Raw genomic sequence first — 20,809 nt, forward strand, 5'->3', positions numbered from 1 at the left:
CATCCTCAGCCTGTTTGAAAATACTAGAATCCAACATAAGTCTGGTGAAAACGCACCTTATGTTATGGATGGATCGTCGGCGTTTGTCCTCTTCATAATAATCTCCAATAGTTGGCTCTAGGCGATCACCATTGCCGAACGTTAGTTGGCTCTAGTCTGGGGTGCTCTCAACTCTGGTGTCGGCGACTACCGCAGAGCGGTGAACAGATAATGTTACATGCTTGGCCGGTTTGACTATAGTATTTTTATGATTTACCAGAAGTGCTGAGTCCAATGTAGTCTGGTGAAAACGCACCTTATCATCCATAAGTGTGATCGTTTTGTCCTCTTCATAATAATCTCCAATAGTTTGCTCGCCATTGGCAAGGCAGTTTGGAGGCTAGTGGCTACTACTGTGGCCAATGAGTGAGCAAGCTCCCCCCCCCCCCCCCACAGGAAACTAGCCCAGTTCAAAAGGTAGTGCCACCTATCGGGATTCGATCGTCATTTCAAATTCTAATTATGTTATGGTTACCACCACCAGGCAGGATCACACACAAGGTCGGACAGACTGTTTAGGATGATAATAATAAAAAAAACATAAAAACTAGTATACTTGTTTTTGGCAGTAGCAGGATTTAGGAGCGCTGAAGAGCAGTCGTAAGTCGGACAGACTGGTGTGTGCCATTGAGAGAAAACGGGGTTTATTCAATGTATGTGATGTATAGATTGGGGGGAGGTGACCACAGCTAAAACGGTGATCGAAATGTGCATGGAAGACGGTGATAGAACGGTGACCAGTGGATTGAATACACTGCCAGCGAGGATGTTTGTTGACATTCCTTTTAAGAACATCTGAGATTAGAGTGTACTGTAGGCCCAGAGCAGGAGGGAGAGAGGTTCAACAGTGAATGAAACGTTTAATGGTGTGAAAGGTTATTAACGTAGTTGTCATGACAACGCGGCACAGGACAACCAGAAAGGGGTGGGCTATCATAGTTATGACGAAGATCCTATAAGGCTGACAGTGGTTCCGGGTAGGGCAGACTAAAAATCTGGCTGAGACTAAGAGGGAAGAAACCAGGAGAGACTCTCTCTCTCCTCTTATCACAGAGGGGGGGGGGGAGAATGCCACATCATCAGTAGCTTCGGCTACCACGAGGATGGTCTCGGCTAACGAACAGGCCTGACCACTGTTGGACTGAGAGACAGAGGGACAATAGACTGGACTGAAAGATCATTAGATAGACGAATACACCGAAAGATCATTAGAATAGACTCTTCAAGGACGATACAATTTGATAACATCTGATAACATCTGATTATGAGGTTCTGTTTATAGCAATAAAACAACGCTTCTCCTCATAAGGTATTTCACGGTGTCAAAGTGTCGAATTCTTACGGAGGTGGAGAATTAGTATGGTTTATGGATTGCACTAACGGGGGAGATAAGGATCTTATCTGCCAGTATCGGAGACGTCAGGACCATTAAAATGACACAACGCAGAGGAATTGGATGGAGAGCCAACCAGACGAAGACATGATACTGGCCAGTTTGATCAGGATCTTACAGTCATGTTCTTAAGGGCTTTATTTGGGAGGAATCATGGTGATTGCGTTCATGTCAACTCTACAGACATCCTTGGAATTAAATAATCATAATGATAATAAATATGATAAATAATTTAAAAAAGTATTGATACAAAATTACGTTTTACATTTACAGTCATGCCTCAAGAAAATATATAAAAACACTACACCAACACTGCAAATTACAGTGGATAAATAAATAAGAACTACACCTAATCCCGTGGATATAGCTATAGTCTACTCCAGGGGTGGCCAACCCGCGGCTCGCGAGCCGCATGCGGCTCTTTGCCCGTCAATGTGCGGCTCTTCCATCCATAAAAAAAAATTAAAAAAAAACATTTTTTTTTATTTTTTTTTTACCTTTTTTTTTTTTTTTTTTTTTATGTCACTCATTCCATAAGGACGTAGAATAAACATTTAATTTTTTTTTTAAATGGTCCATTTGCATGTTCTTGGTATCTGAATCTAGGGACATATATGGATCAGTGTCAGAAATAGTGTGTCTGTTACTAGGCTTGAGTAAATTGTAATGAACCAAAGGAGAATATCAATTCTATTTAAAAAAAAATTATCTTTGACTGTAAATAACACCATGCTAAAATTGACCAGACCTGAAAAATCTAAGCAAATGAATAAAGGGAAGATGATTAAACAGAAGGTTTTGTAGATACAGTACTGAATTCTGCCATCTTTTTTATAATGTAAATTTCTCCACCATTCTTCATCATATTGCAACACCGTTTTTTGCAAGACGTTCACAGAAAGGTAGAGAAACAAACTGCGTTCTGTTTTATGGCAATACCGTTCAGGTTTGTGGGAGATAATCCCAAAAAATAAGAGAAATTAAAAAGTAAATCCAGAAGTCAGATGATTGACAGGGGCTGGTGTGAGCTGGGTAGGGTAGTTTTTCGAAATTTGAAAGCCCTGAGTCTCTTCCTTCAAAAGACTACACTCACTTTTGGCTGTGCCACTTCCTCCTGTCAATATGCGCCGGTTTCCGACTCAATGCCCTGAGATTTCTATAATCTTATATTTCACTAATAACAGTTAAAATAATTGGTAAACAAACATAATGCTGAAAATATACACTTTTACTGTATATCTCGGGCTTAAGAGGTTAACCCTGTGAGGCCCAAATTAAAAAGAAATTAGCAACTTCAGAGGCCAGAGGGTGGGACATATAAACACATTTACTATCAAATAGCATTGTGAGGCTGAACAACAGGACCAATTGACTATACATGTGCTTAAAGGGGAACTATCTTATAAATGGCTTTTTTCAGTGTTTACCATTGTTTCTTAGCTATGTGGACTTATATTAATAGGATATATGTCTCTAATTCTCATATCGACGAATTCTTCCAATTCTCCTCTCACAATATTCACCCTCACTGAACTGAGTCATCTGAAAATGTGCATATCTGTGATGTCAGAGATTTCTCAGCTGCATAATAATGTGGCAGTTGATGTGGCAGTTGGCACCAGGCCACACAGTGGTTGGAGCCCAGCCTCAAAACGGCTCTTGAGGTAGAAAAATGCGGTTTTTAGTACTTGATTAGAAATACAAAACAATGCATTTAAAAAAAAAAAAACTAGGTGTTCCATAGACTCACAGGAATTGTGTAAAAGTGCCCAAATAGTGAAAGAAATAGTAAAATAGTTCCCCTTTAAATTTTTTTAAATAAACATTATTTTTTTAAATGGCTAAAAGTGATTTTGTAATTTTGCAACCGTGGGTCTCACAGGGTACTTTTAACCCTGTGAGGCCCAAATAAAAAAGACATTAGCAACTTCAGAGGCCAGAGGGTGAGACCTATAAACACATGAAGGGTGCCGTGACTGAAAAAAAAGGTTGAGAAACGCTGGTATATGGTGTGGCTCTTTGTGGTACCACAGTCATTTTTTTGTGGCTCTTAGTCTCTGACTGGTTGGCCACCCCTGGTCTACTCCTACAATAGACTATTAATATTCCATATTTATACCATCTTGTTCAGTTGCGCGCTCCTAGCCACCTGTTCAGCGCACACACACACACTGTATAGCCTACGTGTATAATGAATGAACAGTAGACTTATAATATTGTAATTACTTGTTTCATTAGGAGATAGTAGATACTGTATGCGCTGCCCTATAGTAGTAAGTACAGTACATACCATACACATCTTAGCGTGACATCCTAAGCACTACAGAGTCGGGCGTACTGTGAGCAGACCGGACTCTGCGCGGCATGTCCGCAATCGTAGTCAGTTTCATAGTCAAGCCTACCTACCACCAATTTCCTACATTTCTCATGCCAGTTTACTATATTTAATGCAGGTCGATGTCAACCAACACGCCGAGTAGCTTTTTGTGTGACACCGATATGCGATGCCTCTGTGGAGTCTGGTCCACTCAAGCCCAACTCTGTGGCGGCCTTAAGATGTCACGCTAAGATGTGTACTGTACTGTAGTAGAACTACAGTATGACTACTATAGGGCAGTGCAGTATCTGCAATCTCCTAATAAAACAAGTCATTAGAATAATATAAGCCTACTGTTCATTCATTACGCACGTAGACTATACAGTACGCTCACAACAAGATGGTATAAATATGTGGAATATTAATACAGTCTATTTCACTATAGCTATTGGATGATGTATGATGACAATACATTTGAATCTAATCTAATTTTTATCAGTCGCAAAGCGCTTCCGCTGCTACCTGTTGAATACGGGGCAATGCTGACCCTTGTTTTGCGCACGGCCCTCGCATTATAATGAGCTGGAGGGGCGTGTCTGTATGCAAATAGGGTAAACGAGAATGCGCTCTCCAGTTTGTGAATGAGTGACGTACGATCATTCAGGGGTTCGCAGATCATTTGGCAAGTTAAGACAACCTCTCCATGCGTTGGTGAATCCGGGGGTAATTGTCGTCGGCTTTCTCTTACGACCTTCCAAGGAGGTTGTCGTAAGAGAAATCTTAAGATAATGTTGGTGAATGAGGTCCATTGTCTTCTCCTGCCTGCTCTTCTAGAAGCCATGTGTTTCTTCTTCACAACCCAAGTCCCATGTCTGGGAGGGGAGAAATGTCAGACATCTTGCTGGAATATCTCAAACGTTAGTCCAAATTTTGACACAACCTTTCTTTTTCAATCACGTCAGTAGGTTTAGAGACAAATAAAAAAAATCTTGATCAGATGATGATATTAATTATTGTATGTTAAATGATCTCCTCCAGGTCCTCCTGTGAATGTCACCTGCAACATCTTCATCAACAGCTTTGGATCCATCACTGAAACCACTATGGTGAGGAGTTTTCTATCTTGTCATCTTTTGTCTTTTTTCTTTCTCATTTACACAGTGAAGTTGTTGTTGAAATACAGTCATGTTAACAAAGACGTGGTGGGTGCATATACAGTATGTCATGCAGTAACTTTCACAATCTTGTTTCATAATCAAATCAATCAAATTGGCACTTTGCAGTTGTTTGCAATACTTTGCAGTAACAATTGAGGGCACTTTGCATTACTTTGCGGTTATTTGTGGTATTTTGCTGTACTTTGTGGTTCTTTGTGGTATTTTGCTGTACTTGTAGTTATTTGTGGTATTTTGCTGTACTGGGCATTTGTTTGCGTTAACAACTTAGGGCACTTTGCAGTCGTTTGTACTTTTCGGTTGTTTGCTGTGACAATTTGGGGAACTTTGTGGTATTTTGCAGTACTTTGCAGTGATTACTAGGATTATACATACCTCTATTCTTCTTTAAGGAAAAGCGGAAACATCAGACTTTGTGTCTCTGTGTGAATATTGCCTTTCTTGCAGGAATGTTTTTGGATTATAAGTGACTTATTTTCTAAAGTAGTTGCAATACATTTTTGTACTATTGTTCTATCCTTGTCCTAAATGATCTATTGCCAAAATAAACAAATACATTTCCCTTTTATTATTCTATTCTTGCCCTATTGGCTTATAGACCAAACTTTCTCAACCTTTTTCCTCAAACCCTTATTCCTCACCACAGGACTACCGGCTTAATGTGTTCCTGCGGCAACAGTGGAATGACCCGCGCCTGGCATACAAGGAGTACCCTGACGACTCTCTGGACCTCGACCCCTCCATGCTGGATTCCATATGGAAGCCTGACCTGTTCTTCGCCAATGAAAAGGGTGCAAACTTTCATGAGGTCACCACGGACAACACGTTGCTGAGGATATTCCAAAATGGCAACGTTCTCTACAGCATCAGGTGATGAGATAATATCAGTGAATTAAAACCGTTCGAACCTGGATCAAATAGATGGATAGAGATATAACAGCTGTGGGAGAAATATCATCTTAATAGCATTTGTTCTACCCAATAAAGAAACCAGGTGCGTCCCCCAAAACTGAATGTTATTCTGGAGTAGTTTATCAATCAAGGAGTCAAAGTTAGCCTTAAACAGTGAGTTTTAATCTTTGGTAAACCTCTCCTTTGTTATCCTAAAGGGGTGTTGATGGAGCCAGTCATTACCCCTAATATGAATTGGCATGAGTTTGCTCTTATGAGTTATGAGTTGACTCTGTATCCGGCAAAGGTTCCAAATCGGTCAATCAAGGACATTGACACAACCGATGTTTGCGGCTGAGATATAAAGGGGAGAATGTCATCCATGTAAAGGGATATTTTATTAACGTTATATTTTGTGTTACAGTATATCCATGAATTTCTGGGTGCAGTCGAAGACTCTCAGCAAGGGGTTCTATCGTTAAGGCATAGAGCAAAGGAATTACAACGCAGCCCTGTCTAGTTCCCTGACACAGGCTGAAGATAGGGGAGTGTCTGGTTAGTCAGTATTTTGGCATAGTGGTTGTTGTATAATAGTTGTATCCAAGAAATCACCAATTTCAAATATTTGAATGACCACAAATAGATAGGGCCATTCAACCGAATGCTTTTTACGTATCCAAAGCTAGTACCATAAGATCCTTTCTGGGGTGCCGTGAGGAGCGTGTAACATTGAATAGGTGCCGCACATAATGAACAAAATGTCATTGGAGTATAAATCCTGTCTGATCTAAGTGTACCCGTTTTCCTATCAAAAGGCTAGGTTAAAGTCTTTTAGAATTTATTGATCTGAGTTTAGCAAGGAGATGGGTCTATATCAACCCACCTCTTCCGGATGTTTAATATTTTTTGCAGAATCAGAATAATAGTTGCCTCGCTCAATATGTGTGGAAGCTCCTCATTCTCATATGCTTGCCCGCACATTTTATTTAAATAAGGAGCCAGTAGGTCGCTGAACTTCTTATATAACTTTTTTAGCCAGTTTTGCCATTTTTCAAAGATTAAATTGCTCCTGTAACTTCCTCACATGTAATCTCGGCTCCCAGGTAGTCACAGTCCTTTTGGTTTAACCCTTTGATGCGCAAGCTATGCAAACCCCCACTAATGCGCAACATGTATTCATGTTGTTTGAAATATGTTTATTTGTCACACGCCAAGTTGTCTGTTTCCAGTCACAAAGCTTTGGATAAAAGTGTCAGCTAAATGACTAAATGTAAAATGTAAATGTACCAGCATATGGCTATATTTTTCAATCAACCAGAAAATGTTCTATTATAGTATAGATATTATGGACGTGGGAATACAACAGAATTCCCTGCTGTTGGATTTGAAGTCCATAGGTCACACAGGTTAATATTCTTGATGTATGTATTGAGGAGCTTACTTCTATTGGAGACGGGTATTCTTTGTGCAGAATGATGATCTATCCAGATACTGGTCCAACACAAAAGTAACATCACCCCCAATAATCAAGTTAGTGTTGGAAATATCTGGCATCAACCCAAATACTTCCCTTGTTCTGTTTCTATGTATGGAGAGATACTACTGAATGGAGTCATAACTTCATAGCACTCAGAAGGGTGACAGTTGTATCATTATTACAGTATATTGTCTTGGACATATTCCTGCAGTAGTTTTAAGAAGGACAGACTGGTCTACACTACAAAATGTAATCTTAACTTCCTGAGGCACAGACTAGCCAAATCTCATATTGAAAATCCCTGATGTGGCTGTTAGCATGTGTAGCAGGGTGGATTATCCCTGCTTTATGGGAGTGGTTGTACACGGCCACCTGGTAGCGGGACGCAGCAGAACTGGGTCTAGCTGGATCCCCGACTTTAGGCCAGGAATGTCAAAGTGGGGGTCGAACAGCAGGAGCGATGGGGCCTAGGATTCACTGACCTAGGGATGGTACTCTGGTCCTTCTGGCCCTCCAGGGCGATCAGCAGTAGCTCCCCACACACCCCCACTTCCCCCAATACTTCCTGCGCCCTCCCACACCTGATGGCAGTAAGATGGATAATGTTTTCGCTCCCCAAAGCAGTACCCTTCCTTAATGACCTGTAGAGACCTTTAACCATGAACTAGAGACAGGGGTGGGGAAGGGTTAAATAATGATGAGCATTACCCGGACAGAAAATGGTTAAGACAACAGACTCAGTAACAGACACACACACAGTGCTCCCATTCAGTATTTGTTTAGTGGAACATTTGGTTCTCAACACAACTACAACCATTACATTGTTATCAAAAGGCACCATGAGCAAAGCTCTTCCCGCTTACACCACCATGAGCAAAGCTCTTCCCGCTTACACAACCCTGAGCAAAGCTCTTCCCGCTTACACAACCCTGAGCAAAGCTCTTCTCACACTAGGCTAGACACAGTAACAAGACCTTCCCTTTAAGGGTTTATATACTGTTCCACTACTCCATAAGTGGGGAGAGAGGGGAGGAAAAGGGAAGGGATACAAGGGGTTACTGAATGGGAATTTTATATAAGAACACACATATTATTACACTCAAAAGAAATTAACAGTGGGCCCACAGTTAGCAAATAAAACCTATCTAGAGCCGGCTTGAACTGTTTGGGGCGCCCCTCTTACACTGCTCTCCAGTGTGCATTCAAAGCACCATTTATCTTCACTCTCATAGAGCTCGCTCCCCACAGTAGACTGTCTACCGAACACGTTTCAACACTCGGAGCACCTCTGATACTTATCCAAGATGGGGCCCAATCAGCGTTTCCGTTAGCCGGTAATTACCGGTATTTGACCGGCAAAATCTGTTGAAGTCCGACATATTTAATCTCTCCGGTCTTAATGTCCGGTGAAAATAATTCCCTTAGTCTAAGCACAATTTGATTATTTGAATTGTATTAAAATAGGCTAAAATTAAATAGCCTATGTGATGAACGAAACAATCATTACATTTGTTTCATCGTTGCTTCTAATAATGACAACGACGTTGTCAGCGAGAGCTTAGTGCTGGGTGTGCGAACTTTTGTGAAGCTGCAGAGCCGGAGCAGCAGCAGCACAGTGCAGTACTCCAATTCAGCCATTGGCAATTCAATGTTGGGTGGGGGGCGCTGCTGTGCGGTCCCTAGATAGAGCCAGAAAAGAGCCAATAACAGCTGAATCTGCTGCTCTGCATCGACATACTCTCGCAAATAAGTCATTGGGAGGTGGAGAGAGAGAGTCGTCACGCAAACCCACGATAATGTTGCCGTCTCTCTCTGCCAAATTTCTCAGTTCTTCGCTTGATATAATTAATACAAATGTCCAATATAACGGAATTCGTTAGCTCATAAAAATGTGATTATAACAGACTGCTGTTTTTAATGTCGGGTGACTGCCCACAGACACCTATTTGATTTAAAGTCGGCAGCAGCACGGAGTCTCGGGATTTATTTTATTTGGAATATAATGACTTTATACGCAAAAGTAGCCTAGTTTTAAGTAAAAATATTATAAATCTACATGCCTTGATGATGTCATTCTTTTGTTTTGTTGTCATTCTTTTGCCTATCAATTGTTTTTAAGCTCAATAAACTCTGACTGGAATTTCTCTCATTTGACCGGTAGATTGAAATCTACCGGACACTGAGGCCGGCAACAATTTTTTCTAACGGAAACCCTGGGCCCAATCCTAGCACCACTAGTCCGGATGCTAAGATGGCAGACGGAGATCCCGCGATAACAGCCGGCGGGGCGGGGGAGGCGCTGGGGCAGGTGCTGCGGTCAACGGCTTGAAGAGGCTGGAGCAACGTGCAGTGTAATGGCATCCTCTGCTGGGCTGAATAGGTGGGCCGTTGCGCATGCTAAACTGTGGTACTGTCCTAAACACAACTAAACTGCGGGTCGTATTGCACCCTCCTACTATGATGCCTATATACACAGCTACCGCGAGGTGACCAATGTCTATCACCTGGTCTTCGGCTCTCCTCGCCGGGTGAAGCCTTCACAGTGTCTCTGGCACACGAACCAAATGCTAAGCTACCGCAGATATTTCTGGAATAACCCGTTTTGTAGCAGAGCCTATTTGTTTATCCGGCGCATTAATCCACCGCTCAACTAACGCCTGTATTTCTGGAATAACCCGTTTGGTAGCATAGGAGTATATTCCTCGCACGCTCGCTTCTCTGGTGCTCTTCGGGGTTGACGTCTGTCCTCGTCTGTGTCCAACGCCGAAGAGAAAGCCACTCCCCGTTGCACCTTGCGATGAATAATTTCTTCTTCTCTTGATATCCTTCCTGCTCAGCGACCCCCACCACCGCCGCCTGCCGGCACTTGTAATCCTGTCTCCCTATGAAACGTCAATGTTTAGAAGAGGAGGATCAAAGGGCAGCAAGTTAATAGTCGATATCAGGGAGGGGTGGTCAAAGAGAACCGCACGTTATTTGTCCATGTCCGGGCAGGTATGATCAAGAGCGGACAACTGGTTACAACGTGCTTGTGAACACAGGGAATGCAAAAGATTACGTTAGCCAATCTGAATAATAGCCAGACATATTCAGGTTGCTACACATGCTTTGGGGAGAAGTGTGTAGAATTAGACAGCAGGCCCTAGATTATAATTTTTTATTAAATCTTAATTTACAGTTGGAGGGAAACACAGTACTATGCTTTGCTATTGTATAATTACAGAGGTACTGTGATGCAAGCTACTTCCCCCCCCTTCTCTTTATACTTTACACAGGGTACAGTTTGTATCAAGAGTTTGCCCCCCATAAAAAAGCCAAATATGAACTTGAGGGATTGCATTTACATTTAGTAATTTAGCTGACTCTTTTATCCAAAGCGACTTACAAATTGTGAACAAGTCAGCAAGAGGTGTTCATCTCTGGCAGCTAAGGGTCAGTGGCATTGTTCATCAAATAGTGTCAAACTTGAGTGTTACACTCTTGAGTGCATAGTAGTATAGACATTATTAACATGATAGGTAGTAGTATAATGATAGTAGCAAAGTACATAGTGGTAAGGCACATAATAGTATTATTATTCGGGATGTCCGATATTATCGGCCTACCGATATTATCGGCCGATATCGGCATTAAAATGTGATATCGGAAAATATCGGTATCGGTTTTCAAATTCTTTTTTTTCTTCTTTTTTTTTACATTTCTATAGAAATGATGTCCGATATTATCGGCCTACCGATATTATCGGCCGATATCGGCATTAAAATGTGATATCGGTTGATATCGGTATCGGAAATTAAGAGTTGGACAATATCGGTATATCGGTATCGGTAAAAAAGCCAATATCGAGCATCCCTAATTATTATTATTTTTATTAATTCATTAATGTCATTTTTGTAGGATGTACGTACATGTAGAACGTACTGTACATGTAGTAAGATAACCTATCTAAAAAATATATAGGTGACTCAATGGATAAAAACAGCCACGCACTGAAGGGGATGTAGATGTAAGCTAGAAGGGATGCCCCAAAAATATGGACCCTATAAAAGATATTTTATGACAACAACAACAACAACAACAACAACAACAACAACAACAACAACAACAACAACAACAACAACAACAACAACAACAACAACAACAACAACAACAACAACAACAACAACAACAACAACAACAACAACAACAACAACAACAACAACAACAACAACAACAACAACAACTGTACACTTTGGGTGCCATGGGTTAAATTCATGATATACCATAGATTGCCAGCTCTATTTGTCTATGGAGAAGTACCCCTTCTTTGTTTGCATGGCTATAACTTTTTTAATTCTATTGCTACATTGCCATTATTAGGGCCCATTCAAAGTCCTATATGTATTGTTCATTGTGTAGCAACGTTAAACTTTTTCATTCACATATTCATAGTAAAGTATGGTCTAATGTATAAGTATGTTTTCATCTCTTTCTGCAGCTTTCTCCAGAACGTGATCTATAGCCCCAAATGCATTATATTGATGATGAAATACAGTTTGATGGCAATCGGGGCGATATAAAAAATTTCAATTGGACGTACTTCTAGAATGATCTACGTATGATCTGATGATGACCGGATGGGCGGGGGATCGTTTATAATTCCGTGGGCAGCGTTATATCATTCATCTAGTGTGGGTCATATGTTCATCATAACAGTTTATATGGAACACGTTCAAAAATAACGCTGAATCTTACCGGATCTTCCTCGCGCCGTTGGACGATCAGCGCGGTGTAGACCGTTTTCAATTATGGGATGTTTATCCCGATGAACCATTTCCAGCTTGTATAATACTATATACGTCCAAATCATGTTGTTTATCGAGTTATTGGCAATGGATCGCTATATATTGTGACGAGCCAGAGTGCCGGTAGCCAAACCGAGTGCCCGGAAGTAATATGGCCGACCAGCACAACCTCCACAGCACTTCCTGTTTGACGATTGCGCCGATCGGCCACCAGATGGCGCTCCTGAACCGCCAGAGAGCTCAGTGGGTCCCCCTGGTGGATCTCAGGCCAGCGGAGGGGAAATATGAATCCGATCACAGATTTTTGAAATATTGATATTAAAGACGCTGTAAAGCGTCCTTCGGCAACTTGAGCATGGCCGGGAATGACGCTGTAAAGCGTTTTCCGGCACCCAAAGTGTTAACACATTCATGGCCAGCCATTAGATGGGCCCCAGTCTAAGAAGGCCACCTTTCCATTACAAACGTTCACTGTGCGTCATGTTGTTTGTAGAGCTAAATCTATATTTTATATTATAGCTATGGGTCCAATGTCATTGTCAATTGACAGTATGAACCTTCCGTTCAATATGCCATAAAGAATTTTCTTTTCATCAATACGTTCCCGTTTTATACCGTGGTGAATATGAGTGTTATATCTGAATGATCTGGGATAATTCCTGCAAAGCTATTTATAAGGCGCTAAGCTAATAACGTTAAATCGATTGGCGTTTCGTCCCTACACAAGCTAGAGTTAAAAATCCAAATGCATATGATCGGTATTATGTTCCATCATGAATGCATGAAAGGGGGGGTGGGGGAAGTCGTTTCTGATTATTGATTACCAATAACGGCATTCGTTATTACCACAACATAGGATGAGCAGGGGGATGGCTATTAAATCCTTGCACGATCAAGCTCAAATTGACATCAAATTGCTCTTACCTGTGGCCGGTTGGATTCCAAAAAGAATATTCCAGTTATTTGATCGCCATCTGCTAGATCATATGTCCATTGGCTGATACCATATTCCTTTACTGCATAATGAATTCGACGTCGCAAAAAGTATTCCAGGCGATCGGGTGAAGCCCTCCCTTCAGACTAACAAAAAAGTTTGCCCGGAGCGTAAAAAAGGTGACACCAAGTCTGCAACAAGGATTACTGCATTCTCGAGACAGCGCCAATACCAGGATCTGGCCGGTACTGCACTTTCCGAGTCCCAATATGCCTTTTCCAGCCAAAATACAGCTCTGTGACATTGAATATGATATTAAAATCGAATAAAAGAAAAAACGAGTTAAACACGTATATATACGTGATTGGCCATCAAGCGTCGGCTCCCAATCACGTATACTATATACGTGATTGGCCGGGAATGTGTTAACAGGTTCAGCGCCAGAGGTCGCTGTGGGCGTATGGCCGTGTGTGCCAGTGCTTTGTTCAATGGGGATAAATGCCGGTGTTTGCAGTGCTAAAACTATATTAAATATTATAGCTATGGATCTAATAACATAGTCGATTGTCATTGAGTTTCTTCCGGTCAAGATGCAAAAAACAGATAATTTTTTCATCCATACATTTCCGTTTTATACCGTGGTGAATATGAGTATAGTTTTAGAGTAATTCTGTGTAATCCCAGGAAACGCAGCCAAACAGCATTTGACTGCATTTCATTATAAATCCTGCCATTCCTCGCCTGGATCAATAATCAATCTGAAATCAATGCTAGATTATCGGTATTATGTTTCATCATGCATGCATGAGGGGGGGGGGGGGGGGGGGGGTCGTTTTTCTATGCTTCGATCGCCACCAACGGAATACGCTACACAGTACATTACAGACACACGCTCCGATCGTGGGGAAAGAATTATCGGATCAACGCCAGATTGATAACATATAGCCCTTACCTTGTCTATGATGTACTGCAAAAAGAATAATCCAATTATCTGATCGCCATTCCAAATACTGATCGCGATCGTGTTTCCAACGTAATCCAGCATTGAACATGAATGGGGGGGGGTGACCCTCGTCGATGCATCCGTTATAACCGCTTGTCTTGCCCGAGTATTTAGACCCCGCCTGCACGCCGCAGCTCGGCCCAGACATCAAGCCACATCGTTTCAAATGGAGTGCAATAGAGGCCGCAAGGCGTTAGGCGGCGGTATTGGACGTTTGCGATCTCAGACCCATTCCCAATGATATCAGGCTGGATGGATGAATTATTAATGGATATAGCGAATAAAAGAAATAACAATGAAAACCAGACTGTTAATAGATCATTTACAGATCATTTATTTGGAGTTTTTAACACCAAAAGCTCCTGAAACACATCCTCAGTCATGTAACATAGAGTTATAAATATTCACAAATATTCAAAACATCTAACTCTAGTTTAGAAATTAAGTAAAGAAAATAAACTCTTGTGAGACTGTAGATTTTGCAGAATTTTACTTGTTTTGACTTGGTATGAAGGGGCTGTTATTTTCAGATACAATGCACCTCATTGCAATGTCACCCACTCACTCACTCACTAACATTCATTGAATCACTCACACATGGTTAGTCATTCTCCCCCGAGTGGCGGCTTACAGGAAATGTGATTTGTGCTAGTTTCACATTACACCGTATGTCCTTGTTATGTCTACAGTAGATGTGCTGCACTTATGTTTTTGCCTTCCATGTTGAAAGATTACAGTGTTTTCAGCCATTAATCATTTAATCAACTCGTCACCTGCTGCTCTGTGACTTTCCTCCATGTTGTGTCATCCGTACTTGGTTATCTCATATTGGCTGTCGCACACTGTATCAACCCGTCCATGCAATCCGTCTCATAAAGAATTCGACACTGGCAACGTGATCTACTCCCTTAGATTGTGATGTTTATTTTCATAAACATAGCCCCATACAAGATGTAAACAATTCTGAAATGTCCTTGAACAGTCGTTGAAGACAAACTAAATTCATTATTCTACCGTCTCTTCTGCTTTTAGTCCAATGGTTTTGAGGCCTCGTCGTCAGCCAAAACCTTCCCTGTTAGCCGGAGCTAGCGATGTCGTGGCACTCCATCCCCCCCCCCCCCCCCCCCCGCAAGGGGAGGAGGGATTGTTTCAAAGTCTCTGTCAACGCACCTGCTTGCATCGTATCTTAATCTAACTTACCCCGGAAAAACTCACAGCACATAACGTCTTTCCCCTAGCAATGGCGGCCCGCCCCCTCTTCCTCGTTACTAAGTGACACGATACCCATATCCTCTCTCGCTGCATTTAGTCTGCTGCTAACACAAGATATAGTGTCTACAAGATACACTATATGACCGGGGTGCCCATGTACATGTCAAAATACTTCCCAAAGGTCAGTGAATACCACAACCACTACACCAGAGGAAGCTCAACAAATCATGTTAAACCCAGATTCGGCTCAAACAAGGGACTAAACACGTTTCGCAATTATGCCACAACAATGTGGAACGCCCTACCCAAAGCCGTAAAGGAATGTGAATCCCTGCCCACATTCAAAACCGCTCTTAAAGAGCACCTACGGGAGGCTGCAATTCGAAACTGGCCACCGTAAATGCCCAAAACCCCCACCACCTCCTAATAGACAGTCTCCTCCCCACCGCATGTATATATTCCCTCCCCGCTGTATGTATATTTCCCTCCCACCCACCCACCCCCTCCTAATGTACAGTCCCCTCCCCATCATATGTATATACTCTGTCAGGATCTAGGGGTAACAGTACTGTATATTTGAATACCGCTTATGTCACAAATGTATCGGTACTAAATACCTATATGTCCCTATGCCATAAATGTCATGTATGTTGTGTATGTCATAAATGTCTATATGAATTGAAAATGGGGGACCCTGATGGAAACAAGACAAACATCTTTCTCAGGTCTGCATCCCCTTAACAATTGTATGTATTGAGCCGTACTGTATTGTACCCATTCTACAATCTGTTAAATAAAGTTTTCATTCATTCATTCATTCATTCATTCATTCATTCACACACACACTCTCTCTCTGTTGTCCTCCTCCTCTGAGATCTATGAGTAGATGCTGTCATCTACAGATATTTACCTTATATACACATTGAAAAACAAGGCTACTTCCTTCAATGTCAAAGTTTCATCATAAATTAAAACAAAATAAGTTTTAGGCACTGTGAACCAAACATAATATTGCGGGCCCTGCCTTTGTAAACAACAGCAGTAAATAGTAACTTTTCAGGAAGCTTTCTACCTGTTTATTCAGTTATGAAAATATACCTTAGAAATTATGCACCTTTAAAATGTTCTTGTGGCACACCGCATAGTGCCTCGCACACCTACGCGGCCGTCCCGGGTTTGCCTCCCGCTCCCGGGCTGATTTGTCGCATGTCTCCTCTGTTGGTCTTGTATGGCCTATAAAGCTGTACAAATGCTAAAATAAATCTTAAAAATGTTCTAAGTGAATTCCCAATTGGAGTCGATATAGTACCCACCCTTAATACCCCCCCCCCCCCCCCCCCCCCTTGATTTGACTACAGCCCCCTCAGCATCTATGGGGCACCGGTCGAGAGAGTGAACAATTTCAAGTACCTACTGTAGGAGTCCACATAACCGAGGACTTGACATGGACCACACACATAGACAGGGTAGTGAAGAAGGCACGGCAGCGCCTCTACTTCCTTAGGCTCCTAAGGAAGTTCAAAGTGAGTCAGAAGATCTTAATGAACCTCTACTCATGCACAATAAAGAGCATCCTGACTGGTAACATCACCTTCTGGTTTGGGAATAGCACAAGTCGACCGAAGCAGACTGCAGAGAGTACTCCCTATATTTGATTATGGTGATGACATCTATAAAATGGCTTCCAAGTGTGCCCTTAACAGGCTTGATGTTCTCCACCACTCGGCCAGCCGTTTTGCCACTGGCGCACCTTTTTCCACCAACCATTGTGAACTGTATAAATTGATAGGCTGGTCCTCCCTCCACACCAGGCGACTTAATCACTGGCTTCTACTTATTTACACGACTCTTCTAGGAAAGACACCTCAATAGCTCTCCAGCCTCCTGCACGTGTCCCATAACAACTACCACCTGAGGTGCAGTGATCTCATTACTTTATCTGTTCCAAAGGCCCACACTGTCTTTGGCCATAATTCCTTTAGTTTTGATGCAGCAAATGACTGGAACTCTCTCCAAAACTCCCTTAAACTTTCATCACCTCCATCATTCCATGTGTTTAAGCAGAAACTGCAACAGTCCCTAGGGTTGTACATGCCCTCTCATATATATTGCTAGTATTTATTTAGGCTGTTTTTAACTTACTATGTAAACTGAATTTTGGGGGATTTTTTTCTTCTTTTTTTTCAAATCATCTGGCAACCCCCCGCGGCGGCTCGCAACCCAGCTGGGGGTCGCGGCCCCGACTTTGGGAACCCCTGTGTTAGAAGAGTGATGGTATACTATGTGTTAGAAGAGTGATGGTATACTATGTGTTAGAAGAGTGATGGTATACTATGTGTTCGAAGAGTGATGGTATACTATGTGTTAGAAGAGTGATGGTATACTATGTGTTAGAGAGGAGTGATGGTATACTATGTGTTAGAAGAGTGATGGTATACTATGTGTTAGAAGAGTGATGGTATACTATGTGTTAGAGTGATGGTATACTATGTGTTAGAGGAGTGATGGTATACTATGTGTTAGAGGAGTGATGGTATACTATGTGTTATAGAGGAGTGATGGTATACTATGTGTTATAGAGGAGTGATGGTATGCTATGTGTTAGAGGAGTGATGGTATACTATGTGTTAGAAGAGTGATGGTATACTATGTGTTAGAGAGGAGTGATGGTATACTATGGGCTAGAAGAGTGATGGTATACTATGTGTTAGAGAGGAGTGATGGTATACTATGTGTTAGAGGAGTGATGGTATACTATGTGTTAGAGGAGTGTAGCGGCCTCTGCCTGGGTCCGCTTCTACTGGCAACCGGGGGGGGGGGGGGGGGGGTGATTCCGTACGCGCTCCATCCAAATAATAGTCTCCACACCTTGAGTGTCGTTATCAGATACCACAGATATCCGATTTATTTAGAATATATATGGTTTACATGGGAGAGGTGATCAAAGCGATCCTATTGTTCCTATAAGCGTGGTTCTAATTGTTCAAAGCGTTTCTAGGACTATTCTAAGTGTTTCCAAAGCGGTCAGAAAATGTTATGCTTTCCCCCGTGGCTACACCACCCAGCTGATTCCTATCACCCATTTATGATCTCTGCCGCGCTCACTGTGGCTGGTCCGCCTGACAGGTGATCCACCCACAGTACAACAGAGTCCATTCAATTGTTTCAAGTTTCAAGTTTCTTTAATAGTTGTCATACAGAAGTACAGAATACTTTTATACAAAATGCTTCTTACTGTTACGCTCCAGAAACTGTGCTAGACAAGATAAGTATGAAATAAAATAGTATAGCATGTAAAATAGAAGTAAAAATAGAAGTCAGTGTTCAGTATAGACATATGTACAATGTTCGATGCAGAATAGAAGTAACTGAGTTACCGTACAATATACAATATACTATGTGTTACGAAGGATCAGATTAAACCGAATATATATATTTATTTATTGATATATATTGAATAGTATTTGTATATCGTTTGATATCCCTTGTATATTCCTTGTACATATACACGGAATATCCCTTTAGCCTACTATAGCCCATAATAGTTCATTCTCTTATTGGACAAAAGGACCAGGCGCCAGGGACCAGCCCCTGGCGTCAAGTTCAAAGGTACCGACGAGACATGTCCGTACTAGCCCCGGCTCCGCTCAGGGATACGGCTACCGAAACGAGAGTGGCACTATTTGTTCACCGTGCATATAAATATGGCGCAAGTAAATGTAGAAGTCCTCTTATCCCTTAGTCCTTTACCCTTCTACCCAACTAAGTAACAGAACGTGAAGCCTCACCCACGATACCGCGTGCGGTGTAGTATGGCCTGTTTGGCCTTAGAATAGCATCGAGACCTCGTGCGAATTAATAGCTGAATTGTCAGAGTTTGGCACTGTACCGTCGAGTGCGACGTATTTCTATTAAGTAATAATAGTCTATCGTGTATGGTGCATCGTGCGGTTAGAGTTCTAAAGTGACCAGCATCTCCAACGCTTCCTCGTGTTATCTAGAGTCTTAACCAGGCTGGGCCGACCACATGGCGCCTTCATCCGAGGAGATCTAGACGAGGACCGAGGGACATGTACACTGGATTACCTACCCGACGACTGCTGAGCCCTATGCGGCTGGAATATATTTGCTTTGGTACTGTGATTTGTGGAGCGGATAATCGCCGACGCCTGTGAGTGTTGGATTTACCCCCGAGAGGAGTCAAGTTGAGTCGGCGCTCAGAGAGACTGAGGTCGCCTAGCTTCTTCTTCACTGTGGAGCTACAGCCTACAAGAGAACCAAGGTGTATTCATCTGCGGATCAAGAGTCTACTGCACTGTCTTCTGTACTTGAAGTCTCCCTAGACATCGTTGACCAGACGGTCTACTACCGACGGCTCTCCTACCCCCCCTACCGGCTTACAACCGGGAGGACCCCTTCCAGAGTATCCCGCTATATCATTAAGAGTACCATAGATCTAATTCCCTAAGAGCCAGGTTGTATACTTGCTTCCTGCGTAACCAGAGATTGGACATTCAGTGTTGATTTGCCTACGAGTACTCATTTGCCTTACAAGTGCATTCAAATCATAAATGTAATAGTAACTATCATATGTACCTTTTGCTGTATTAAATATTTGATTATTACCTTTGTGTGGAACCGATTTCATTGTGGGAAAGTGTTCATCATATTTAGATATCGTGTACTGTATGGCCAGTAGTTAAAGTACATAAAGCGGTAGTGGTTTAATGATACCATACTTATCAATACAGTCAGGGAATTGTACCCCTCAGTTACAATTGGTCCTTCGAGCCGGAGGGTAATTAGTGTAATATTAATATAGTGGTATTAATATTGAAATGGCCTATGATGAACACTCCATGAAACGGTCCTCCTAAAGTAGAACGCCCGCAGCGTAGACGACAGCCACCTCAGTACTTAGAGGATTACGCTGCCAGTATACTACCTAGCCTTCTACAAACGGTAAACGCGGTAAAAGTAGAAAGTAAAATTATGTCCGACCCTATCAACCAGGATACCCCGACCACAGAGGCCCTAGTGGGTTCTAATGTAATTGACCAAGCTCACGGTGGGGACCAGGAGGGAACTGACACGACTTTACCCCCCGCCAAGACCGAAGAAGTAGTCCCCCAAGAGCTCCGGGAGGAAGACAACCCTCCAGAGATGGAACTCTGCACGGAACAAGATGAGGAGAGCGCCGAGGAGATAGAGCTCCAGGACTCCCCGCAGGGGAACGCATCCCCAACGGGTACTGCCAGGAGCGGATCACCTCAACCAGCGTCTTCCCCCAGCGAGGCGGAGAGGATGCTGGCACAGGCGTTCCTCGCCAGCCTAGCAGCCTCTACGGAGCGCGATCGACTCCAAGCACAGACGCTTAGCGAGCGCGAACATTCTACCATTGAAAGAGAACGCCTCCAAGCGCAGCAACGGAGCGAAGAAGAGCGCATACGTCTGGAGCTGAGACGCCTTCAGACGGAAGAGAATATGGCAAGAGACCGGGCCGACACCCAGCGTGCCGCTGCCGGTGCCCAAAGAGAAGCAGATCTCACCAAGCGCGAAGCCGAGCGCGACAGACTACAAGCCG

The 20,809-nt window shown here is 42.5% G+C and overlaps 1 protein-coding gene across 1 annotated transcript in view; it reads left to right on the plus strand.

The window, feature by feature from the left end:
- Positions 1 to 20,809, plus strand: part of glra4b (glycine receptor, alpha 4b) — a gene marked incomplete at both ends in the record, with an annotated part of 115,067 nt that overhangs the window by 19,212 nt on the left and 75,046 nt on the right. Inside the window, 2 exons of the mRNA XM_084320452.1 lie at positions 4,788 to 4,855; positions 5,571 to 5,794. Coding sequence (XP_084176578.1) covers positions 4,788 to 4,855; positions 5,571 to 5,794 — 292 coding nt within the window. The remainder of the gene's footprint in view (positions 1 to 4,787; positions 4,856 to 5,570; positions 5,795 to 20,809) is intronic.

This window comes from Notolepis coatsorum, assembly GCF_963971535.1.
Source record: "Notolepis coatsorum genome assembly, chromosome: 8".
Lineage (NCBI taxonomy): Eukaryota > Metazoa > Chordata > Actinopteri > Aulopiformes > Paralepididae > Notolepis > Notolepis coatsorum.